General features: G+C 52.9%; 4 protein-coding genes across 4 annotated transcripts; 3 read left to right on the top strand and 1 right to left on the bottom strand.

The window, feature by feature from the left end:
• Positions 1–239: 239 nt before the first annotated feature.
• On the top strand, positions 240–1904 carry Triagg1_4596 (uncharacterized protein; the record flags this gene model as incomplete). Its single annotated transcript, XM_062899016.1, has 5 exons — positions 240–498; positions 584–685; positions 750–827; positions 905–1323; positions 1389–1904. The coding sequence occupies 5 exons, from the start codon at positions 240–242 to the stop codon at positions 1902–1904; spliced, it is 1374 nt and encodes a 457-aa protein (XP_062756613.1).
• An 11067-nt stretch (positions 1905–12971) lies between these two features.
• On the top strand, positions 12972–14751 carry Triagg1_4595 (uncharacterized protein; the record flags this gene model as incomplete). Its single annotated transcript, XM_062899015.1, has 2 exons — positions 12972–13651; positions 13716–14751. The coding sequence occupies 2 exons, from the start codon at positions 12972–12974 to the stop codon at positions 14749–14751; spliced, it is 1716 nt and encodes a 571-aa protein (XP_062756612.1).
• A 2448-nt stretch (positions 14752–17199) lies between these two features.
• Positions 17200–20014, bottom strand: Triagg1_4594 (uncharacterized protein; the record flags this gene model as incomplete). The annotated part of the gene is made up of 2 exons (XM_062899014.1): positions 17200–19831; positions 19887–20014. 2 exons carry the CDS (start codon positions 20012–20014, stop codon positions 17200–17202), a joined length of 2760 nt encoding a protein of 919 aa, XP_062756611.1.
• Positions 20015–23432: 3418 nt separating this feature from the next.
• Positions 23433–25293, top strand: Triagg1_4593 (uncharacterized protein; the record flags this gene model as incomplete). The annotated part of the gene is made up of 2 exons (XM_062899013.1): positions 23433–23604; positions 23702–25293. 2 exons carry the CDS (start codon positions 23433–23435, stop codon positions 25291–25293), a joined length of 1764 nt encoding a protein of 587 aa, XP_062756610.1.
• Between the last annotated feature and the right edge of the window lie 374 nt (positions 25294–25667).

Raw genomic sequence — 25667 nt, 5'->3', positions numbered from 1 at the left:
TCCGATCGTGTGGTGTGGCGGTGCAGGTACCGCAAAGATGTACTCCGCACGCAAAATTTCAACATCTCAGCCTTGCAACCCTGGTCGAGTGAGTAACACTGCAAGAAACGACGCTCATCTCGCAGACCAGATATTCGACATGGATGTGAGTTATACGATGATGTCGTCTCCGTGTATCAAACAGGGTGGTCTCTAATTATGAGATTTATGTGAAAATAAAGGATTCAGATAAACAGATTATGCTGAATCTCTTCCGGGCCCCTGCTGCTGCCAGAGCGGCCAAAGCACTGGATAGATCGCTTTTCTCAAACTCGCTCCCGACAGCCGCGGCTTCAATAAGAGACAACAGACTCATCTCAAAGTACCGCAAGCAACTTGAAAAGACAAAGGAGATCTTTGCGTTGGACAGATTCGATGTCTGTGCGGCGGATCCAGATGCCACCCTCGCAGCACAGGGAAAGAAGTGTCTAGTGTTGAAACCGCACATCAAGCCAGATGGTATGTTTATGAGCTGGACTGAAACAGCATTCGTTTTCTATGAGTGTGATGAAAATGAGAGATTAATTGCTAACTGATATACAAGTACCCGAAACGTGGAGCCCGGTGTTGCAGGAAGCTTCGAAGCTGGGAGAGTTGAAGATTGTGCCATATGAGGTACATGTTGGATATGATCTCTGGAGTTATCGTACGAGACACTTGAACTTTCAATTGAACATTGAAATGAATGGCAGATCTGATTCATTAAACAGTTGATGTCATGAGATCCATCCTTCCGGAGGACTTGCACGGCGAAATCCCCGTTGGTTTCAACACCGCAGGCCATGTCGGTAGGTTAAAAACTCCTTTATCTTGCTATAGAAAGTTTTCAAAGAAAGGTGAAACAAAAGCTTACAGTTACAAATAGCTCACCTCAACATTCGGGGGCAATACCTCCCCTACAAGACCATCATTGCTCAAGTCATTATGGACAAGAATCCCATAATCCGTACCGTCATCAACAAGGTCGATAACGTCGGCACAGAGAGCGAGTATCGAACTTTTAGCTACGAGGTCTTGGCTGGACCCGACGATATGCTCGTCGAAGTCAGCGAGGCCGGCTGCGTTTTCAAATTCGATTACTCCAAAGTCTACTGGAACACGAAGCTCGGCACCGAGCACCAGCGTCTCGTCAGCCTGTTCAAGCCGGGAGAGGTCGTCATTGACCTAATGGCTGGAATTGGACCTTTTGCTGTGCCTGCCGGCAAAAAGGGGGTATTTGTCTGGGCGAATGACAAGAATCCCGAGAGCTACAAGTATCTTGCCGAGATTATCAAGAGGAACAAGGTGGGCAGCGTTCCTCCCTCCATCATCACTCTGACGTTTTTACAAGGCTGACGCGCAAAGGGCAGGTCTCGGAGTTCGTCAAACCTTTCAACCACGACGGACACGACTTCGTCAAGCAAGGAACCGACCTGGTGCTGGAAGCTTCCCGGCGAGGAGACTGCGCCCTCGTTCCTCGAAAAGTATCGCGAAGCGCTCCGGGCCCGCGGCCGGAACCCATCCGGATCCCCGTGCCGCCCACGGTATCACACTTTGTCATGAACCTTCCTGCCTCTGCTATAGAGTTTCTTCACAACTTCCGCGGCCTGTACGAGGGCCACGAAGAGCTCTTCGCCCCTCACACCGAGACGAAGCTCCCGATGGTCCACGCCCACTGCTTCGCCGTCAAGGCCGACGACGCAACCCCGCTGGACGACATCTGCCAGCGCATCGACAAGGAGATTGGAGTGCTCCTCGCGCCGGGCGATGCGGACATGGACGGCCAGATGCTGATCCATGAGGTCAGGGACGTGGCCCCGGCAAAGCGAATGTTTTGTGCAAGTTTCCGTCTCCCGCCCTCAGTCGCCTTTGCTCCGCGATCCTAGGCCGATCGGTTCCCCCCTCTGGCCGATCCAGCTCGTTCCGGTCCGGCCTTTTTTCTTCTTCTTTCATCATGGAACGTAAACCCAGCCCTACAGTACGGGAAGGCGCGACGCCTCATTCTCGCTCTGCCTCTTAGGTAATGGAAAACGTACTCGCTACAATGCTCTTGTCGATACCCACACGGAGTAACTGATCGGCAGCCGAGAGATTTCAAGAACAAAGGGTGCGGATATGAACCTTATCTTTCCCAAAAGCCCGGGCTTGCGGGCGGCCGCCATGGCGACAAAAGCATGAAGCCCGGCGTGCCGTTCTAAGCCTACTCCCAAACGCCATCTCCTTTTTCTCTTGTATCAGTGCCTTTTGCTTTTTTATCCAAAAAAAGACAAGCGGGCGGTTCCCATAAAATTCCCATATCCTCCTCGAATCAATTGATAACGCAAATTTCCTGTTTTTTTGTTTTATTTTATTTTTTACCCTGCATGTTCAACCCGGTTCAAAGGATGGTGGACGAACCGGATGAGAGCACCGTACCAGAAGCTAGTCCAGCACGTTCCTCAGCTGTCATGGATAATGGATCAAGCGGAAAGCATAAATCTTCGCTCATGGCTTATGAAATCCCTCTCTCTCTATTATTCTTTATATGGAGTTTTTTTTTTTGTTGTTTTTTTTAATCCACGCTAGGGGGATGAGAGAGATGGATGACAACGAGGACGGAACTTGACAGGATTTGGCGGCGCTTCCCATCCTTGGCCTACCTTACACCGACAAGTTGCTTTGTAGCCAGCAGCTTCTTTTTTTTGCCGATGGCCCTCTTTTAAGCATCCCGCTTATCAGGGCTACGCATGGTGCCCTGTTCTTTACCCTTTTGCGGCAATTGCAGGACAATGTGTAGCTGTTCCAACGAGGTGAAGAACCAAAAAAGTTGTTGATATTCTCAGCGCTACCAGGAGGGAGCTCACATAACAAAAGACAAACAGTCTTTCCACATCCAGCCCAAAAGAAAAGATTAAAAATAGAAACCAAAAATTCAATAAAATAAAAATAAAATGTCAAATCCCACAAAACGCCAAAAACGCCAAAAACCAATCCCGCAAAACTCATGCATCACAAAAAAGAAAAAAGAAAAAGCTTACCCAAACAGCTGTCAGTTCATACTTCGTCATCCTTCCTCTCCCCTCACTTAAGCTCACGACATCACCCGCGGGATCACGGATGCCAAGTTACCCAGCCATGTAACAGTTCCAGATATCTGAATTTTCCACCTTCCCTCCATCCTTTATTTTCGTATCAAGAAACATCCAAGCCACCACCATTCTCTTGTTTTCTGCAAGCCACTCACCCGCACAGTTATCTCTCTGCCCGCAAGGTCCCCAGACACTTGAGCTCCGACAGCCGGGGCTAAAAGTTCACAGGCTTTGAGCCCTGGGAAAGGTTTCATCCCAGCTTCCTCCAGCAGTAGTAGATTTACGTCCATTGTTTTTTTCTCCAGATAGATGGCGATTGCTGCTAAACACATTTCTCAAGCCCTTTCCAAACCTAGCCATCCTACAGTAGCAGCAAGGCAGAAGAATTCACGGCCGGCCGATAGATAGCTCGACACCCCTCCATCAAAAGAGACGCCAGGTCCGTCACTTTTTTTTTCGCCACCGCTGTTTACTAGCTACTGCAACCAGCAAAAAAAAAAAAAAAGTCCAGGGGACCACGTTCACCACCACTCGCACGAAGAACCAGCTGTATGTGAGAGAAAAAAAGGGTGCAATTGGCACAAAAAGCCACCGTCGTCTTTGCGTCGTTCAAAGACGGCGCCCGCCTTGGCTTTTTCCAGGCACGACGCCACACGAAACGATTCGTGGGTTGTTCGCATTTGGCTGTACTTTGTGATATCAAAAAACCGGGGATTTGGGCATACGAGTACTAAGTTGCCGTTGCTTGTAGAATTCCCCGAGAGGCTCTCTCCCCCTTTCCCAAAACATTACTCGCTTACAAGGTTCCTGAGTTGTTTAAATCCTTCCTTTCTACGAGTACGAGTACTATGTGAATACACGCAAGAGGTGCATAACATTCGAGCCTTGGCCGCCAGAGAGAGGGAAAAAAGGAGAGCAGGTCTCTTGACCATGAAGCCAAGGCGTTGAAAAAGTTTGGCTCGGCCCTCTCCATCAGGATTGGCGGCTTCACACCCCGGAGACTCCCCGGCTCGTACATGTACATACAGCTGCATATTGGACTGCAGTACGGAGTACTACTACAGTAAAGGTGCCAGGGAGAAGACGAGACGAGACGCATGCAGTCTTAGATAAGAGCTTCTTGACGAGTTTAGCTGTAACAAAGCAGGTTTTGCTGCCCTTTCCCCTTGTAAACCGCAACGGCGAGGCGCACGGAGCACGCCGCAAGAGATAACAAAGGTCCCCCAGGTGAATAAGGTAGTAGTCATTCTTTTGCAGTAATCCTTTTCTTCCCCCCCGATGGCGGTTATCTACGGAGCAAATGTCCTCCTGCACAACATAGCATGCAGCGGGCAGGGTGAGAGATAAGGTGCCGTGCCTAGCTCGCGACAAGAGCAAGATAGGGAACAGACACCCCGGATTTGCAAATAATACAAGTACCGTGATTAATTTATTTCCTCGCTGACCGGCTGCGCAATGCAAGGGCTAATGTGTCTTGTGTAGCATATCTTCAAGTGGCATGTCCTCTGCAGCCGCTGTCTCGTGGGCAGATGCACACGCACGGCGGCGCAATATAAGAGTATCACATTTAGGTAGGTGACAATATGCCATACCATAGATATCGACGGCACCGACGCAGGCCCAAGGGGGATGGACAAACTCTATTCGCCGAGTCAGCCATGAGAAGAGCATCACGCCGCCCTTTGTCGACAAGCTTTCCTTTCCTCGTACGGAACGGACATGTGGGCAAGCCGGGCGGCACCCGCTCCAGCGTTGTTGCAGTGTGAGGTGAGAAAAGGTAAATCCAGAGTGACATGTCCAAACGGTGCTACTGGGCCTAACAGCTGATATCACTTTTCAAGCCAGTCCATCTCTGTCCCTGTACAACAGGGGTCCAGAAACACAGAACCGAGATGTGAAAAGTGATGCGAGCGAACCTGGTGCTGGTAAATGCTCTTTACTTGGTCAACACTCTGACTGAGCCCAAGGTAAAAATAGACTAATCACCCTTGGAGATAAAGGAAGAGACGGAGAGCGAGGGAGAGAGAAAAAAGAGGGAGAGAGAAGGAGAGGGAGAGAATGAGTCAGGGATGTGCGATATACGAGCGGGCATGTATGCATTACAGCTGGCAGTGTTCCGTATATCCGCGTCTCTCTTGAGTGAGGCGACCGAGCATCCAGGCTCAGATTAGCTTTGCATGACAGATGGCTGTACCTTGGAAGTGTGCGAGCCATTTCGAGGAGATGGTGTTGAGGGAGCCATGATGCCTCGTACTAGCTTGTGCCATACCCAATTGTGTCAGCAAACTTTGCTCTGCAGGTGAAGCTTTCAAGTTATTCTTATGCATGCCCCTCTAGCTCGACGAGCTTCATCGGTGCTGGCAGTGGGGCAAGCAACGCAACCAAACCATGGTGTCGTGAGGCAGCAAGCATCTAGCTGTGCGGGGAGGGTGTCGGCCTCGTAGCTGCACGAGCTCCAACGTTTCGTCCGTTTATAATGTTCCGGTAGAGGGCGTGGTCCATTCTTTCTTGCATCTCGGGCACTCATACGCCCCCCCTTCCACGGACTCCGTACCGCAGTAGAGTGCCATCCTGCGGGGCTGGATGGGATCGCTTATTGTCCAATTGCTAGTATTTCTTTCCAACATCTGGCGGTTATCGATTCCTATATTCCGAAGGTAGCACGCATTGGTAGTAGAGGTATTAGTGATAACCCCGAGTGGAGGGCGAACATTGAAGCTTGTGGATTGTCCTCCAGGGATTGAGGTCTGATTGCCGGTAGCGATTGGATATCGGCAAGACCGGAAGTCACGAATGCAGTGAAAACTGGAATACCGAGCCAGAGGGCGAGATAAATTCAGCTCTCGGAACTTTTCCCAGTGAGTGCAGAGTCGTATCGAGTATCAAGTGCCTCGCCGGGCGGGGTCTCCTTGGGCACAGCGGCTATCCTGACTGCTGACGTTGAATTCCTCTGGTCATGATTGGATTCTGCACCGCTTCGTCCTTGCCACCGCGCTATGCCTGCAGCTCCGTGATCCGGCATCCATCTCGGCCGCAGAGGGGAAAAAAAAATCTATATCAAAAAAAGAACGCAGCAGCCAAACATTGCCGCATCCTGCTTGGCTGCTTTGACTGTTCGTTTCCGGGAGCAGCACTGGGGGAGCAGCCGGGGGCGTCGTGAATTGTGGGGGAAGCAGGCTTCGGCGCCGCATTAACAGGGGCTGTGCGCTAGCCATCCCACCACGATGCAGCTTGATAGGCCATTGAGGACCTGCGATGGTGACTTGGCCGTCCAAAGGTTGGTCCCAAGCAGGGAAGCTCTGAGTGCTAAGTAGGTAGCTTAGCTTGGCCTGACCGTACGAGTACAGTACGAGTGTGATGCCGTCTCCAAGGCGGACGGGGCATGATTGGCTAATCAAAGTTCGTAGCATAGCCCCTGGAGTGCCAATCAGATGGGAGGAGATATCCGGATGCCAGTAGCTTGCTCGTAGCTACATATCGCTTGCATCACCATTAGGTGTCTGTCGTAGGAGAGGGGAAACTCTGTGTCAGAGCAGAGTCGAGACAGACAAATCATCTTCGAGCGAACACCTGAGAGGGTTAGCGGTCGACAAGGGAGCAAAAGCTTCAATTTCAGAGCTTGTCCTGTCCAAGCTGTTGATGGAGCAAAGCTTTGTCAATGCCATGGGTGTCGTGTCATTTCAGGTACAAGTGCATGTTGAAGGTTAACATCACGGCCCCTGCAAAGCCTACAGATGAAGCGGTACCCAAGTCGTAGTATTACGTTTCGAAATCCGCATCGATGCCGCCGAACGGGTCATGTTACGAGCAGAGGATGTGATGTGTGTAGAGGCGACCATGTTGTTCTGATCCAGGTGACCGCCTGGATATCAAGGCAAATGGTGCCTTCTGGGAGCAGCCATGACGAACGCTCTTCCCTTAGCGAGTAGGCGAATCTTGGTTATCGATATCGCTTAGGCCTGACTACTAGGTACATCGCGAGCTTACACAGCCGAGTTCATATTACCAAATGCATATACCAACATGGAACATTTGCGTTACAAAAATGTCAGGATCAGACAAACTCTGTCATGGACAGTCGTTCGTTTGGTATCCGAGACATGCAGCTCAAACACGTTGCGGAATATATCAATGTGATCAACGAATATCTGCTAGTATTCAGATAGCTCCATGCGGATGGGTCTTTCAGGACAGGGGTCTGGTTTCCTCCCCCAGAAATTGAGGTTCATCAGCCACAGAGTACGAAGATCCTCCACACGACGTCGATCATTGAGATACAACAGGTGCAACTAGTGTCCTCGAAAAGGGTAGCCAATGGGTCCAGAGAGGTGAGCCAAGATACATTTGATTAGATACGAATCTGCCCATGTTACGGCACATTCAATCCGCACTACCCTTCGCAGATCTTTATGATCGAGTCATCGATTGAGAGCTCTAAATCGGCCGATATCAGTCTCTTCCATTGGCGGCATCATGAGACAAATCATGCGGCGTTGGATATTATTCGGATGTTCTTTTTACCCTTTTTGCTTCTCCGCCTGTTTTCTGCCAAGTCAATATGCCTCTTTCGTTTGATAGCTGCCATTCTCCCAAAGAGCAAAACTATGACAGAGCCACAAGTTCGTTGTGGCGCCCCCTCGTGTGTTCTGGACGCAAGCGGGAGAAGTCGGAGGCTATAAACGGCCCTGGGGGGGTGGCAAACGGTGGCTGAAGCCTAAACCTCTCGAGCCAGAAAAAAAAAAAGAGCACTGCGAAAGAAGACGGTAATTTACTCGATTGCGTGGGCAATTTGAAATGTCCGTTCACGTCGCGATCCAATCAGGAAAAAAGAACGTGCTTCGTTGGCTCTTCTCAGACAACGTCAAAAAGCCGGCCCGCCAGGCGCTGCCGCTCCACGGGCGGGCTTCGACAAACTTTGCGCCAGTTGCTCTCCTGCATATGGGCTCTCTGCAAGTTTGGTCTCAGGTTCAGTCGAGGCCGGGGAGTATTTGATTCTAATCTCCTGGTTTCCCTCCCTAAGAGCCCTACCAGATTAGCGTTGTTCCAGCTTTTTCCCAATCAATCGGGAGATTTTTTTGGGCTTGGGAAACCTGGAGGTTAGCACTGAGAATGGAGCTCAGGGATGGGATGGAGCGCAAAATACGGAGCTTCCCTCGCCTTTGTCCGCATAAGCGTGGGATACTTTGCGATGCTAGCACGAATACCCGCAGTCGTCAACGGCGGTGCGCATTGTGGGTATGGGAATGCTCGATCTCTTGGTGGTTCAGCGCCATGGCCAGCCTTTTCCCCGAAGCTCCTTTTCGAAGCCAGCCTGTTCTAGAGGCCCCGGAGGAAGAATGTTCGGTTACGGCGATTCCATCGATCCAACGGCGATCATAGAGAATCTCGGCCAGTTACCAAAAGCCAGCCGCCACCGCCGGCTGGATGGCAAATTGCTACTCAGGTCCAACTCGCTCAGCCAACCAGCCAACCATGGCTTTCCATTCTTAGTTATTTTCAGGTCCGGCCCGCTGTAATTGGCCCCTCGCCTCGCTCATCAGGATGACCAGGGGCAAAAAGTAGTCAGATCTAGCGAGAGCATAAAGAAGAAAAGAAATAAGAAAAAAATTTCCACTCCCTTGTCATGCAAAGCAGAGGCTCGTATCTTCTCCCTTGGAGCCCAATGGGCGAGTAAGATATATGGAGATGGCATGTTGACCACGTACCGGTACTCTGTACTTGGCACTCCGTGCGGAAACAGGGGCAGCTTGGATGAGTCCAACGTTTGTCTACCAGGCAATTTCAAAGTTCTCTGTCCAAGGCTGAACCCTTAGTAGGTACCTTTTGAACAAGTCTAGGCAATAGTTGCCCGTAGCCACACGGCCCCCTTCCGTCTACCTAACCCAAGCTTTGGCTACACACGGACGGAGGGAACAGGGATATGGATAGAATTTTTTTTCTCTTCTCCCGCCCCAGTCCCACCTCCGGATGACCCCCAGGCCGCGGCAAGGTCAGAGGCTGGATCCTCAAAAGAGAACTCAAGAAGAATGCTAGGCCTCGACTCTTTGATCAGCGCTGACAGCCTCCGCTCGGTTTCAATGTTCGTCTTTCGTCTACGCCATGCGGCAGGCAATCAATCGACCGGCCCCCTCAGACGGTTCCAGAGAGCAATTCCGATCCAACCAAGGCTTACCGGACCGACCTGGCGTCTGTGTCTTCAGATTTGATACTTTGTGTCTTGCTCTCATCTGGCGGTGTACTCTGGTTTGTCTTGAGACAGTGACTTTGTCCAGCGCCGTCATCCTGCGTGCCATGCTTGTACGAGTACATCAGCCACTTGGCTCTTGCTAGCCGCTGCCTTCTTATCTGCGACATCTGTGGCACTCGCAAGGGCTTACTGGTACGTTGGTGCTACTGCCTGTATTCGTGCGTGCCAGGTATCCGTGGTAGGCCATGGTATCTTCTGCAGCTTTTTTTTTTTTTGCACTTGAAGCAGGGCGAGGACAAGGGCCGTGGCGAGCAGCTGACTCCCATTCCTGGACGAGCACCAAAGGGCAGCGAAAAAAAGAGAGAAAATAATCCGACCTTGACATGGTACCGCAAAAATTGATTAAATGAGTTCAAGTTGAGCTTAGATTTTAGGGCGCCCTGACCGAGGTACCGGGCCCTAAGCGGAAGTTTAACCTTGGATTGATTTCGGTCAAATTTCGTGCCTGCATTCTTTGTGACTCTTGTCTTGTCGCACGCTCTCTCTATCTTTCTCTGTTCCATGTCATTTGATGCCTCTGCTGCATCCTAGCTGGTAGGCAGGGAGGCTTGCTTGTACACGTACAGTCTGGTTCAGCGGTGAAACGATGCAGATCGCCAATCGCACTCGCAGGGAGCGAGCCGAAGCTGCTTGCATGCACGTCGGTACATGGACTCGTACCAGCTTAGATACAGACGGCTCGGCGTGCTCGAGTCAACGGCCCTTGTGCGATACTCCACCGAGCAGCAGCGGTGCACTAGGTCGCAGAACGAGGAACAGCAGTACGAGTCAAAGTACCTTTCTGAGCGCTTGATATGGTTACCAAGGGTCAGGTAAGGTATTATCAGTCAAGGACTCGTCCATATCAGACGCGTGGGTTTGAATGTGCAAGAGACAAAATGTTCCACCTCGGCATGACTTATCAGACCCGGACGAGACATGAGAAAACAGCCGCCGGCTTCGTCTGTGCCAACCAAGGTGGCCGGCCGATGTAGCCTGGTTGCATCGACCGGTGGCTTCCAGTCGTGCTCGCACCTCATCGGCACGGGCATGAAGCAATTGCATGCCTGGCGTGTGCAACCCATGTAGGTTGCACTGTGCCTTGCCAATTTCTGGAACAGGAAACGCCTCCAGATGCCATTGATTGATACAACGGCCAGACGGCATTGGGTGCCCGCAGTGAGGTGACATGGCCATGGCGACAGCTGCTCGGGTGATGTTCTGGCTGCCCAGGCAAAGAAAGACCTGGTGACGGGGCTGTGACGAGGTTTGCAGCTTTCTCGCAAGGTATTGATGCGCTGTGCTGTATCCGTCGTATAGTACTGCAGCCGCAAAATAAAGGAGCAGGTCATATGGCACTCGGTTTCAATATCTAGCCCGCGCATGCATCCAGGCGAGAGAGAGTCCAAGTCGGTATGGTACGCTACCTTTCAGTAGGTACTTTGGATGCATCTATATTAAGTCAGGACCGGGTCTATCGAGGACTGAGCCGCGAGATTGGTTGCTGCACCGGACGAAGCACGACTCGCAGGTACATGTCCGGCCAGCGTCCAGTCGCGTTGCGAGCAGGTACACCCTCCAGCAGTGCCGCTGGGGTTGGGCTGGGTCTAATCGATACAACATGCCGATGCACGCATGGATGGACCCAAGGATTGATTAGTTTCCCTCCCATTCCTTTTTAGCACCGCAATTCCATCCATATCAATGGATTGGATTTCAAGCTACGAGTATGTTGCTACGCTCAAGCCCGTCGTGTACGAGTAGCTAGCTGTACCGTACAGACACACACACACTCACACTCACACTCACACTCACACTCACACAACAACACACACACTTCCAAGATTCTCGTAGCAGCAGCAGCAGCAGCAGTAGCCTTGAATAGGCAACAACTACTACTACCAGGGTCAGCTAGTCCAACACCCATACGAGTGCCTTGGCTGGCATGATTGTGTGCCTCTGCATTCAAATTGGTTTGATGCTTTCTTCGCTTGTCGTCAGAGCCCCCCGAGCCCTGACGAATCCCTCTCGCGTAGGTACATGTATCCTCCGTCACCACAGTACCTGGGGCCGCATACCTCAACCCGCCCAGGGCGCCGTATCTGTACTCGTTCTTGTCCTTACTGTAGGCCGGCACCCCCACCAAGGCGCTTCCCCTCTCCCGTTGGCCTCTGAAACCTGAGGCTACGAGGATGCTAATGTATGTACATGTAAACTCTGGTATGGCGTCTTTGTGGCTTGGGTGTGGAGGCTGCCCTTCTGGAACTTGGTGCTGGGCCTAGTGGCCCGCGCAACAGCCATCCGGATTCCGTGAACAGAACCTGAAGAAACTAGCAGCACTCCATGGGTCTAGACAGGCACAGTGCCGTCCAAGTACCTGTACTCGCGCTCCACCCGTTGGCAGCGGCGAATCCGCACAGAGGCAAAACGCGAGAGAGAGAAAAAATATGACTGGTGGTGCATCCGGATGGCAGACGAGGAGGAAGTCAAAACCGCATGAGACCGGGGGTTGATAACTGTGCGCGCATAGGTACAGATACCTACCTCCCCTGGGTGTAAACGCGAACCCTGCTGGTCTCTTCTGGCTCTGGCTCTGGCTCTGGCTCTGGCTCTGGCTCTGGCTCCGGCTCTTCCACTGCAGGAGTCCAGTTAGCGACCCTCCAGCGCCTGCTGCAGGCTTCCAGGTTCTCAAGTCCCCACGCCCACAGCACTAGGTAATGCTAGCAACAAGCACCAGCACCATCCGGCCGGGCCTCCGTTTCCTCCATGCCTTCAGGTTTGCCGTCAAACCACCTTCTGCCCCAATCACTTATTACAAGTACGCCTCCGGCTCCCCAGCTGCGATCCGCTTTCTGTTCGTTCAGTGTCTGTTGTTCTTTTGCACTGCGTGTTTTGCACCCCAATTGTGCTAGGCCCGAACTTGTTGTGACTTGACTCTTGCTCTCTCTCCTCTCACTTCCCTCGCTCACTCCGTCCTCCTCCTCCTCCTCCATCTCTCCATCTCTTCATTTGCATTCACATTCCACATTCTCCTTCTCCTTCTCCATCTTCCCGCTGTCCCTGCCCTGCCCGTCCTCTTGAGCCGACTCTCGTTTCACCACTGCGGCTGCTACCCTCGCTCCACCCCAGACTCTCTAGTCGCCTCCAATTTCAACAGCTCCAGAACGCTGCGCCGGAACCCACAGCCGTTCGGCATCTCCTGTCATCAGTCACCTGGTCGAATAATTTGCCGGCACTGCCTTTGGAACTCGTGTTGCCCTTTATCTCGTCGCCGTCTCGCCTTTTAGCATTTTCCCTCTGTTCAATTGCCTCCTTAACCCTAGTTTTTTCTGCTGGCGGTGGCCCGTTTTCCTCTTTTTGTGCTTGGCCAGGAACAGAACCGAGCCCGGCTTTTCTAGACTGTTTTGCGTGTTTTGTGTGGGTGCGCAGGTGACCTGAAAATCGGCTCCCGCTACCGACCGAACCTGCAGCGCTGACGGCATCAACCTCGCCCTCTTATTCGCCCACACTTACACCATTCGACTCTCGTCACTCAACAAACAGCCCTCGGTGAATGCTGCAGCACTCGTGCTTCTCATGGTTTTCTGATTCATAAAGGGAGAGCTCCAGTGCTACCCAGCCGCGCACGCACACCGTTTCGTTATCCCTGAATATCCAGCATGGCTGCCGTCCTTTCCAGCGAAGACGGCTACTTTTCATCCGCTCCGATGCGGCGCTCACACTCCCAGTCCAACCTTGGCGGTTCATTGTCATATCACCACATGGCCGACCTGTCGAATCCCTACGCCCATCCTCCCAACAAGTCCTTTTCCGACTCTGACCACTCGTCGGCGCCTTCGTCTCCTCGAACTGCCCACATCGAATCGGCAGACGTCTCCTACACTTCCACCCCATCCAGCAACCTCTCCGTCGCCTCCGATTATGAAGAATTGACCATAGAGGATCACTTTGGCCTGCCGCCCTTTACAGCCGACAAGCTGTATATGCCCCCGCAGATTCAACCAGATGACAATTTGGAGCCGCCGCCGAGTCCTCGCACCGGTGACTCCTACACTGTCTCGCCTGCCGAGCATGACAGCTCCGTCAGCACTTCACGGCCCGACAGCCCCGAACTCAGTGACCATGCCGAAGACGACACGGCTATTGCGAGCAAGCCGTCTCGGCAGGTTGACTACCTCTCCCACGATTGGAGAGAAGAAGACATCTGGTCCTCGTGGAGGTATATAATATCCAAAAGAGGAGAGTTCCCCAACAGTGCCAGGCTGGAGAATGCGTCCTGGAGAACCTGGATGAAGGCCAAGAACAACCTAAAAACCATCTCCCCGGAGACACTCAACTGGTATGTCTCATGGAGCCACTTACATTGCCACACCGGAAAACGGGTGCTAATATTCCATATTTAGGCTCAAAGATTACGACGTCACTTGGCTTTACGGCCCTCTCCAATCTGGGAAGCGCAATGTCTCTGCTAACAAGACAGGGCCCTCTAGCGTGTCATTATCAAAATCAAGCTCTCTTGTCAATCTGAACAAGAAGACCATTCTCAAGAAGAGAAGCATGTCGGAAATCCTGCTCCAGAGGTCGCTGTCGACTTCCTCGCTTCTCAAGCAGGCTGCCGCAGCCGTTCACGCCCAGGAGTACCGAAGAAGTGCAATGCGTCCCACCTTGGGGCGGGCAAACACAGACTACGTCTCGCTCTCATTTTCCTCCAGGAGGATGAGCCACGAGAACAGCAGCGCCTGGGGTACGTCTACAGAATCGTCGAGCATTACATCGCCTTGCACCGAGCGCAAGCACATTCACTTCAACGAGCAGGTGGAGCAGTGCATTGCCGTCGACGTCAAAGGCGATGACGACGACGACGTTGACATGGACATGGACACTTATGGTGACGAGAGCGACTCTGATGACGGCGTCATGATGAAGCGGGTCAGGTCAAAACGACGCCCATTGGCAAAGCAGCGGGCCCAGAAGAAGGCTGCTTTTGCCGAGGGCAAGATCATTGCCATGCTTCCATCTACAACCCTCAAATACCAAGAGGACAGCCCAGATTCTCAGGACTCGGCCATGAAGCACAGCACCGGCGCCCGCAGCCCTCTGCTGTCCCCCTCATCGTCGCAGGAGACCCTTCGTCCTTCCAAGACGAATGCCGCATTTTTCTTTGATGAAGACGAGGAAGACCTAGACGCAACAATCCAGAGCCCCGGCTGGCTTTCCCCACCGTCAGATACTGGTGCCGGTGGCTTGAAGAGATCAACATCCTCAAACAGTCTTCTCGACGAGCCAGCCGGCATGCGTCGAACTCCATCGGGCATGTTCATGCCCTGCGACGAGGCCGGGACGTCATCTGGGGAGGGCATCTTTGGCCGGGTGATTGACACCGTCAACACCGCCCGCGACATTGCCCATGTCATTTGGAATGTCGGGTGGCGAAAGTAATCGGGGCAAACCTCGTCTCGATTCAATTGGGCGGTTGGCGGACTCCCACGATGCCACGAGCAGCAGAATGATCCAAGCGTCCAGCTGGACTTTGAGCGCCGCGCAAACAATTCCATTCGACCAGCGCCAACACCGCGACCCGAAGCCAAAATCCGGGGTACCAGGTGTCGCATCACGCTGATTTGCGTTTGACAACAGCCAAATTACATAATACCCCAGGGCCAATTGAGCCCCCGAGTGGGACTTGGACGCTTGTTTTTGTTGAGCCGGGCGCTACGAACTAAGCCTTGGTCTTGAGCCCGGCGTCATCGGGAGGCGAAAGCACGACGAGAGTCAATGGCAATCTTGTCGATGTGGACACGGAGATGTCACGAGATGCTCATCTGGTGGTCGGGTGACTTATCACCTTGGCCGCCTAATTTCCTTCACTAACCAAATTTTTTTCTGCTTCAACGAATGCTGGGGGTATCCCGGCTATACGACGGCTTATGACACAGTCTCTGTACTTTTCTGTCTTTTCTCTTTAAACCCTTTTCGTCGTCTCATCTGATGACACGCAAAGAGATTTGTTTTCATTCTTCTTTCCGCTTTCTCATTTTCTTGGATTACAATTATATCAAAATTTCATGGGCGGCTCAAAGGGGTGTTTGTTTTCTTGCCTGAGAATGGGCGTTTTGTGTTGTTTTTGCATGCCAAAAAATTGTGGTTTCTTTTCTAATTTCCTTTTTTTCTTTTCATTGCGATAAAACATGTTGTAAAAGGGGGACGGGGGTGGTTAATTGGTTAAGATTTGGGCAAATAGGCATGGGATGGTTTTTTACGAGATGGAAAACGGGATCGAAATCTGGGTCGAAGTAGAAGGATGGGTCGTTTGTACATAGGAATACACAGCACAAGCAAACGAAATACAAGATAAACATTGGAATAAAGGAGGCTTCCTTTTATATTGCAAGGTGCACAATGGCTTATACTGTACTTGATGCCCAAGTACTCGCACTTGTTACTAACGGTACTGTTACTTAAGGTACGAGTACTAACTACCTAGGTAGTATTGAAGGGGTCCTCTCTAGATGGATTATCGTCGAGCCTTGGTAGAAGCTATTAATGGGGCTGCGGGTTTAGCATTGCGTGACGTGAAATCTGGAGATGAAGTCACGTAAAATCAATGCTACGATGGATCCCCTCCCCAGCCAAACGACCGGAATACGCTTGGCGTCTTCTTCCCCAAGGGGCGCGGAGAAGCCGGTCCATTCTTTTCACCCTTGCTTTCGTCGCAGCAAACAGCAGGGGGGGAAGGGGAACAAAACGTCACCGCGCGTTCTGGAATAACATGTCGGCCTTGCGGGATGAAACCAGAGTGGACGATGGTTTCAATGGAGCCCTGTGGTGAGAAATCCGTGGGACCAGAGGGCGGGCAATCAGGTGATTGGGTTACGAGGGAAGCGTCATGTACATGTGTATGTTTCTTTGTTTTTCAATTCGTCTATGAGGACTTGCTGGCTGCGGCCGCGTCATCTACGCTATGAATATGCAGACAGGAAGTGTCTTTTTTTTTTGGCCGTTTGGGATGCTATTCGTACAGAGAGAGGATGTGGTATATGGTACATGGGAAGTTATGTGTACATGAAGCATATGTGTGCCGTGCCTTTCTTGTTTCTTTCTCAGATGCAGAGGAGTAGCAAATCAAGTTTGCTGCGGCCAAGTCTGCTCCCACCTGCAGACAATTGCAAGGGTGAATGGCACCGAGGGAGGTGGCGACTGGGCAGCAAAAAAATATAATAATAATGAACAAACAAGAAAAACGAAATCAGGCGTACGTACTCCCTCGCATGATGCAGCATGTCGGTGTTCCAGGCGCCTGAGTGCGGCAGCGAAAGAAGCGTCCAGTAGGTGTCCAAGTTGGAGGCCAATCTGCTCCCAACAAAAGACCCCTGGGGAGAGTGGAACCCCCTGTCAGAATGTAGTAGCCAAAAAAAGTCTGGGGTAATTCATATGTACATTGGGTGCGGGGAGAAGGGAAAATGGCAACAGGCCAACCAGAGGCTGCCAGCGTCTGTAAGGCGAAGGGGTGGTGGAGATGGGAGGAGGGGGATGGGGATGGAGGATGGGGCCCCAGAGCCAGAGGAAAAGGGGGTTGCATATGCACCTGTGCGGTGCATTGGGTTGAAGACACCTTGAGGTGTGATGCGGGCTTGCATGGCATGGTTGCTGTGCTGTACAGTACACTTGGTACTCTGTAACGGTTCCATGGCATACACACGCAAGCCTTGCTTTCTGGAGTCTCCACTGGGCAAACCCGGTGAGGAGGTTTGTCGATAAGGCGTGCTGTCGGATGGTATGGCCGTCGTTTGGCTCAGAGATGCCGTATAGCACTGGCTATTAGCCTATCCAATGCCATCAGGGCGCACCCGTACTGCTGCAGGTCTGGCTGGGGCCGAGCGTGAGCGCTCACGTTAGAGCCGACGTCGATGAAACCGGCCTGGCATTAGGGCCGAGATACTTCAGGGCCTTGACGAGGATGCGCCGCGAGTGTACGTTGACATCCGCAAGCTCAACGTCGAACTGGTCCCCGACCCTGACATCTTTGATCAGGGCCTTCTGGTTCAGGCCCTCAATGTCCATAACCGCATGCAGATCGAAGAAATCCACCTTGCCTATGCAGCCCTGTCGCCAGCGCGAGCCGACGGTGAACCGGAGCTTGCGAGGAGCCGTCTTCTCGAAGCGCCATGCACGGACAAGGGCAATGAGGATCCACTCGAGGATGCCCCGAGAAACCGTGCGTGCCATCTTCTCGCGCAGCTGCAACAGCGGGAGAGTGGTCGCCAGCTGGGCCGAAGAAAAGGGAAGGATGTCGTCTGGGTCCTCGACGCTGGGATCAATGGTTCGCCGGGTGGCTCGCTCGTGTTGCAAGGCGGCGTGGATCTGCCAGTGGACGAGCAGGTCGGAGAAGCGGCGCAGCGGCGACGTAGCTTTGGCATACATGTCCAGCCCAAGGATGAAGTATGGGCCAGGTTGACTTGCTATCTCGATTCCGCCGGTACGGCGAATCATTTCCTGCCGCTGGCTGCCGCTTGGCTCGATCCCTCTACGGATCAGAGGGTAAATCTCCTTTGTAGCGTAGTGGAAAGCCATCTGCCCGCCATGCCTGAACTTGACGTCCCTCCGGTAGGGGATGGGGATGCCGCGAGATGAGCACCAGCGTGCCGCGATTTCACCGGCCAGAACCATGGTATTAGAGACGACAGAGCAGCCCGTCGATGTCTCATAACCAGCTTTGATGTAAGGATCGGCAGGCAAGCTCTTGGATTGATCTGCCAAGTCAGGTGTATCACTGAAGGATACGGAGACGGAGGGCCGCGGGAAGAAGTACGGCCACGCCCCCTTGTCGAGGCGCTTCTTCTTGATAGCTTCGGCGAGTTGATACAGCAATAGCAAATCCTCTTTGCTGGACGCATCTAGATCCTGAGAGGTAGTCATTGGGCGATTCAACTTTGGCTTCTCGTTTTCATCAGGAGTTCCGACGATGAGGCTGTAGTTGGGGACTGGCGGTGGTGCTGGCTCGTTGCAAAATCGGGATACATCCTCGGGATCCAAGTACACGACTTTTTCGAGTCTGCTGGGCTCAACCTTGAAATCCAGCAACTCACCAGCTCTATTGACCTTGGCGCTAAAAGTCAATGCTGGGCTGCCTGGCTTGAGTGAAAACTGGCTAACGAGGCCGTCGGAGGCGTAGTCTTTGGCATCATCCTCTTCTCCCAAAGTGGAAGGGAGCATAGCTTGAAAGTGACCAGGAAGATAAATGTTCTCCGGAATCAACTCCATGTATTTGCAAAGGTCAGAGTTTGGCTTGATGCTGGAAGCAGGATCTGCCGCGTGAACATGGAGCCAGAACTCATCGGGATTTTCCGTGCGTTCAACCGAGATACCGTCATCGATGACAATAGTTGGCACGGCATCGATGCAAAATATTGTAGACTGTGTGTGCTCCCGTCTGAAACCAGCCGCCACGTCTGGCCGCTTGGATTCTTCAAGATCTTGGGGGATCTCTCGCTCCAGACCACCACCCCTAGTGATTGTGACATCAGGAAAGCGCACTTTGTAACGTGATGGAACTTCCCAAGGGGGAATGACGCCAATCTCTTGTAAAAACGTCCAAGCCGTGCTCTGGTCGAGAACAGCATCGTCGTATAGCTGAAGAGCGCGGAGAATCAAGGCACCGTGGCCATGAAACTTCGATCCAGGCTCAAACAGGTCATAACTGGCCCACCATTCCAGGAACGCAATGATATCCTTGCTTGACTGAGACCACTCTGGCTGCGGCAACTGCACACCGTCTGCGGGTGTGAGGATGCCATGTGGTGTCCATTGCCGCTTCGAACGGCTGGCCAAAACTATCTTGCGTGCCTGGTTGATGAACTTGCCCAGCAGAGTCTCTTCCAGCTCATCCGGCTTGGGCGGCCTCAAGCGCTTCCCACTCGTTTCTGTGTAATCACGAACCATGGCAACAACTTTGTTGATGACATTTGTATGAGATTGAGGGAAAATCTCGAACAAGTGATCTCGGCGATGGCAATCACTGGTAGGGCTGAGTGGTCGGAAACCAATCTCATTCTGATAAAGCGCTGAGTGGACTGCATAAAGGGCAAAGGGAGAGAAGCGGCCATCCTTTTTGAGAGATTCTGGGAGTAATACGTCGGCAATCTCCCAGAGGCTGAGATAGCTGACTTGTCGTCGATTGGAAAGAAAATTGCGGACTGCATCCATTTTCTCCAGGTAGATTTGATGCACCGTATCTGCTTTGACTCTGAAGTCCACCATCTTCTGGATAAGGTGAGCACCGTCATCTCTGGAGGGGCCCTTTTCGTTGCGACGGAGATCTTCAAACACTTCAGGAGAGCCGCTCCTGGGCATTTTGGCCATTACGGGTGCCAATTCCTCTTTCGCCACAAACTTGGCAACCGTGAATAAAGGTGAGTAGCCCATGCTGGTAAGCCATCTGCCATTGACAGCATAGAAATGGTTTCTCTCTCCAAAATACCCAAGATAGATTGCAAAGAGAGGTACTCGTGAGCCAGTTTGTCTGTTTTCAACATTTATTAGCGCGAGTCCCCGAGATGGATGTGTTGGTTTCTCACTTCAACTCGACAAGATCGCCAGGCTGCCTGGAGCTCACGCCAACAGCAGCAGCTTCTGGCTCGTCAGCACCCATGTCTTCTTCATACTCGTCCGTCATTCCAGCCTGGCTAGGCCGCAGTTGATCCATTTCGGATGACCCTGTTGATTGAGTTCGACTCAGATGGTTTGAGACGCTTCCATATAGGATCATATCTGGAGGCATGCTATCTGAGCTGTATTGTCCGTTCTGGGCCGCCCATAATTGCAGTCGCTTGCGGATTGGCAAGTAACTGAGATCTTTGTCTGCCAAATTTTGAGGGGCAGATTTCGGTACGTGAGATTGTCCATATTTTACCTGTGGGTGAGGTTGACTGTTTGTGCTCTCCCAACGCTACATGTCATGTGTAAGTTATAGCTTCATGCTGGGGCCGGCCAAGATGAGACTCACTCTTTGAGGCCCCAGAAGAGCAGTCTTGGTGGTACCAACGGAGTGAACGTTAGTCCGCCTATTTGTAGTAAAACGGCCATGACCGTGCAACAGACATTGCCGGTAAACGGACTGACAACCCGGCCGGGGTATCATGACGGGCATATGCTACCACATATAAAAACGTTTGACAGCGAATTTTTCCAGCCTTATCTGATCACCCATGGAGGTGTGGCGTAGCGAGGTCACGTGCCACTCCAACGAAAGTGAAGTGTGGCTTGAGAGATCCCAGGCGCCTCTCCACGCTGCTAATACTAATACATGGCTGCTATAACCAGGGGTTCCTTGGAGATAAATTGCAAGTATCAAGCTTATCGACGCTGTGCATGGTTTACTGGAGTAAATTGGGCAATTAGACTTTTGATACGGAGCATCATTCGCGATGTCATGCAAACGGCGGTTAATTCTTCCAGAGCGGTTACGGAGGAGTGTTAGTGCTGGATCGAGTTGATTCCAAACACCAAGAAATACGAGCTGCTGGGCTGTCTCATGTTGAATTTCCACTCAATCATTCCCTCAGCAACAACAAAAGAGTAATACTGCAGAATGCCTACCTGGTACGTTGCATGTTACAGTAGCATCGCTACGAGCGGCGTTTCCCGTGGTTTTTTCTCTGTCCAAGTAGAATAAGTCAGGTTTTTATCCCGTTGCAGTCCCTGTGCAACACTTCAATTCACTTATAAGCGCATGCCTTAGTACTTACTTACCGGTAGCAGCTATCAACAGCTCCATCTGCTATATTCACACTGCTGTACGGAGTAGATTGATAAGGTAGGCATTGCTGCTAGGTACCTATATATAAATGAGCCTGCGACGCCACGGGCGAAAAAAACTAGATTCTTACAGTTCCTGCAGATCCCCCAATATTTTTGCAGCACCTTTCCTTACCTAGGCAGGGTGCGAACGTCCCTTGCGCCTGCACCGAGTGCCTCAGGCTAAGATTGGCGCACTGCAGGGTTCGGAAAGCGCGAAGAGGGAAAAGACGAGAAATAAGGAAGAGGGAAGAGGGGGGGGGGGGGGGGGAGAGAAAGAGGGACAGAGACGGAAATCTTAAACAGAGTTCGCTTAGACGAGAGTAATCCAGCACACACAAATCTCGCGGGTTTTTTATCATCGTGATAATGACAATGATATTACGGAGCACATACATGCACTCGGTCCATTATTTTTCCCTCCTTACACACGCAGGTACGAAACGAAAACTCCGTTTGGCTACGAGGATTCGTACGGGTAATCTGCACTCCTGGCCAAGCGCTGTTCTTGGGCTAACAGATGCAGAAAGACAAATTCGACGACACCGTTAACGACTTTCCTCATCTGGGGATGGTTTTGGACAATCAGCGGTCTGTTGCTCGTACAAGCACCAGGCGCAACTCCACGGCGTGCCCGGCACTTTGACGAACCCGCGTCGCAAATTGAGGATTGCTGTGCCATGGGCTAACCCAAGCGACCCCCTTTGGGCGACAGGGGTAGGAATCCATTCTGGAATACGAGAATTGCCAGAATAGTAAGACTAATAGTGAGTAGGTAGCCATGATTGGACGACATCGGACCAGGCTTCTCGAACGCGCCCCTTTCTCGAAATGAGCAGTTTTCGCACCACAGCGGTCAAGCCAAAGGTGCACACTGCCCTCGGAATCAATGCGGACCAGGCACAAATCGGGCCAAGACACCTTAAAACGGACCCCTTGCAATGGGACAAGTTGGAACACAGGCCGGGGTTGGCAGCGAAAAGGCCCCTCGAGTATTGCCGAGAATCTAAGCTTAAAATGGCACAGAATGTAACCCACCGCTGATGTTGGGTCGGTATCCACGGCCTTCGCAGGAGCAGAGGCCAACCCGTACATGTGCGGCACAGACTTGCACGGACAACTTCATCTACAGAGGATGAAGAATACCAAGGCAAAAAGGCCTCTGAGCTGCGGCTGACGCCATCACCAACATCAGAAACGCCGACCAGCCGGACACTAGGCTTAGGCAAGGGGACGGGCGCACAAACCGGGTCTAGCAAAGTGCGAGGCGTTTTGTGCCTGGCCCGCTCATGAGCCAAGCGGAGTGGGCATATGCAGGAACAATCTCGTAGCTAGCGACTAGCCAACCAGAACCCACGTCCGAGATTGGCCAGAGGATCGTCCCTCGGCGTTGATTTGTCCACAGCTCCTCGTCTCCTTTGTGTGTCTTGCAAGGGAGGGAGAGCGCCAGCCAAAATATCTCAGATGACAAGGCAACGCTCATCTCCCGGCATAGAGGTGATCAGCCACTCATCACCAGACCCTGGAGCATGCAGACTATGGATCCGTGGAGTTCCGATTCTCAATACGAAGCAGTTTGGAGGCGGCAGCAGATCTGGCGGATGAGCAAAGCCACACCACCGCTGGATTCCTTGTTGACCAAGATTCCCGCCGTCCAGCTCTGCACAGCTCAGCAGCCTCAATGTCGCAGCGCCGCCCATTGTTTGCAGCAGCCTCCGAGCGCTAGAAATTCCTGCTACTAGTTTTGATCCAGCCGGCCACGTCGAGAGCTCGCTGCCCCTTTCAAGGAGGACTCAGGCGCAAAATGGGAATTGCTTGGCCAAGCTCCACCCTCTCCTATTTGGCGATGAGAAGCCGCCTTGGCCTAGCAGCAGCTTCTATTAGCAGCAGCCAGTGATGGACGCAGAGGTAGCCACAGTGGCTCGTCTTCTTTCCACCCCCCCTCTGCCAAACCCCTGTCATTCCACCTCCAGCTGGGGCAGTACCTCGTCTGCAGCGCAGGATTCCACAGCCGGCCAGGTACACGTTTCGGCCGGCTGTTGGTGAGCAGGCTAGCCAAGGCCAAGGTAATAACAACAACGAGCCATGTTACCCGCCTGCACGCGCACCTCCCGTACTCATAATAATAGCCGCCTTGCCCACCAAATCGTGCCGTCTCTCTCTTCTTTTTTTTCCTACTCCCCACGGATCGTCAAAGCGAGGTCTTGAAGGAACTTGCTTCGATTCTTTGTTCTCCAGTAAACCAACTTACCGCTTCACTCTTTCAGCGGGCATTCTTTTTTTGTACTTGCTATTTTACATACCTAGCCGAAACTCTTAACTCCACCATGAAGGGAGCTTTCGCAGCCGCCGCCGTGGCTGCCCTGACTGGCGCCGCCAGCGCCTCTCACGGTCACCGCCACGCCCACGAGCTCTTCGCCGCGAAGAGAGCCGCCACTGGCGAGGTCTGCGTCCCTGGATGCACCACCATCTATTCGACCATCACCGGCGAGCCTACCTGTACGTCGATGATCCCCAGGGCGCTTCCGGGAGAAGCAGAGAGCGCCCCCGTTCCCATTGCATCTGGTGTAAGTGATGTGCTGACATTGCCTCAAAGTGGTTCCCATCAAGGCTCCTTCGACCTCCGCAGCTCCTCTGCCTACCACCACAGCTCCTGCTCCTGCACCACCGGCCACCACCTCGGCTGAGACTCAGGCTCCGGCTCCTACTTCTGAGGTCTACGTCGTCCCTGTTCCGACTCCCTCTCCGGTCACCTTCCCAACTCCCGGAACTTACACCATCCCGGCCACGACCATCACCCTGACCGACACCACCACCGTCTGTGGTGCTAGCTCGACCCAGGTGCCTCCCGGAACACACACCGTTGGCGGTGTTACCACTGTCGTTGAGACGGCGACCACCGTCGTCTGCCCTGTTGCCACCGTCTCAACCAGCGGCACCGTGGTTACTAGCGTCATTGTGCAGACCACCTACGTCTGCCCTGCTGCTGGTACCTACACCATTGCTCCCATCACCACTGTGGTCCCCTCGTCCACCCTCCTGGTGTACCCTGTCCCTACCAGCTACGAGCCCGGTACCTACACTGCTCCCGAGCAGGTCGTCACCGTCACCGAGACCGACTACGTCACCTACTGCCCCTTCGCCAGCTCCGGTGCCCCGACTTCTACTCCCGCTGCTGCTCCCACCAGCCCCGCCAGCTCTGCTGCTGCTCCTCCTCCTCCTCCTCCCGCTCAGTCCACTCAGGAGCCCGCCAAGCCCAGTGCGCCCGCCTACTCTCCCCCCGCCTACTCTGCTCCCGCTGCTCCCAAGCCCAAGCCCACCCAGTCTGCCCCTGCTCCTAAGCCCAAGCCTGTGGCTCCCAGCGGTGGTCTCAGCGGCAACAACGACCACTATGGTATCACTTATACTCCCTATGAGCCTGCCACCGGCAACTGCAAGACTGCTGATGAGGTTGACTCGGACATTTCCAAGCTCAAGAACGCCGGCTTCCAGGTCATCCGTGTCTACTCCACTGACTGCGACACTCTTGAGAACGTTGGTGGTGCTGCTAAGAAGTACGGCATTGAGCTGATCATCGGTGTCTTCGTCAAGGGTGATGGCTGCAGCTACGAGACCCCCGATATCAAGAGCCAGGTTGACGCCATTGCTGCCTGGGCCGAGTGGGATCTGGTCAAGCTCTTCGTCGTCGGTAACGAGGCCATTATGAACGGCTTCTGCTCTGCTTCTCAGCTCGCTGAGCTCATCACTATCGTCAAGGGCAAGTGCAGTGGCTACAGCGGCCCTTACACCATCTCCGAGACTCTCAACATCTGGCAGAACCCCGCCGTCTCCTCCGCCATCTGCGGTGTTATCGATGTCACCGGTGCCAACATCCACCCCTTCTTCAACCCCGACACCACTCCCGATTCCGCTGGTGACTTCGTCGCTGGACAGCTCGAGCTCCTGAAGGAGATCTGCCCCGGCAACGATGTCCTCAACCTGGAGTGCGGTTGGCCCAAGCAGGGTCAGTGCAACCACCGTGCCTGCCCTGGCCCTGACGCGCAGGCTACCGCCCTCAAGAACATCCGTTCCAAGTGCGGTAACAAGACCGTCTTCTTCTCTGTGGACGACGACATGTGGAAGCAGCCCGGCAGCTTTGGCTGTGAGCAGAGCTGGGGTGCCGCCGCTGCCTTCGGCATCAACGAGTAAGGAAGTCGAAGATTTTTAATACGCAACGCTTGGATGGGTTTTACTGCAGCTGAACGTCATTTACTAAATGTATGGGAATGTCAAGCTCGCCCGGTTCTATCCGTCGGTCCCCCTTTGTGTATTTGGCCACCAGTGCGGGACCACAAATGACACCCTGATGCCGATTCGGAAGTTCAGGCGGTCATAAACGGCGTTGGGGGCCGCTCCTAGACAAAGAGATGGAACTTGGTTGGCTGCAAATTTTGTGTCCTTTTGTGGTATTGTGATGGGCGGGTCTCATGGCTTGTGTTTTTGGCAACTGCGCGGTGTTTCTGTATATGAAGTCGCCATAGATCCGGGTGTACATTTAGCATCTGATTCTAATGCTGTAATTA

This window comes from Trichoderma aggressivum, assembly GCF_033847375.1.
Source record: "Trichoderma aggressivum f. europaeum strain CBS 100526 chromosome Unknown scaffold_014, whole genome shotgun sequence".
In the NCBI taxonomy this organism is placed as follows: Eukaryota; Fungi; Ascomycota; class Sordariomycetes; order Hypocreales; family Hypocreaceae; genus Trichoderma; species Trichoderma aggressivum.
Note: the sequence above shows the minus strand (reverse complement) of the source record. Positions and strands in the feature narration are given on the sequence as shown.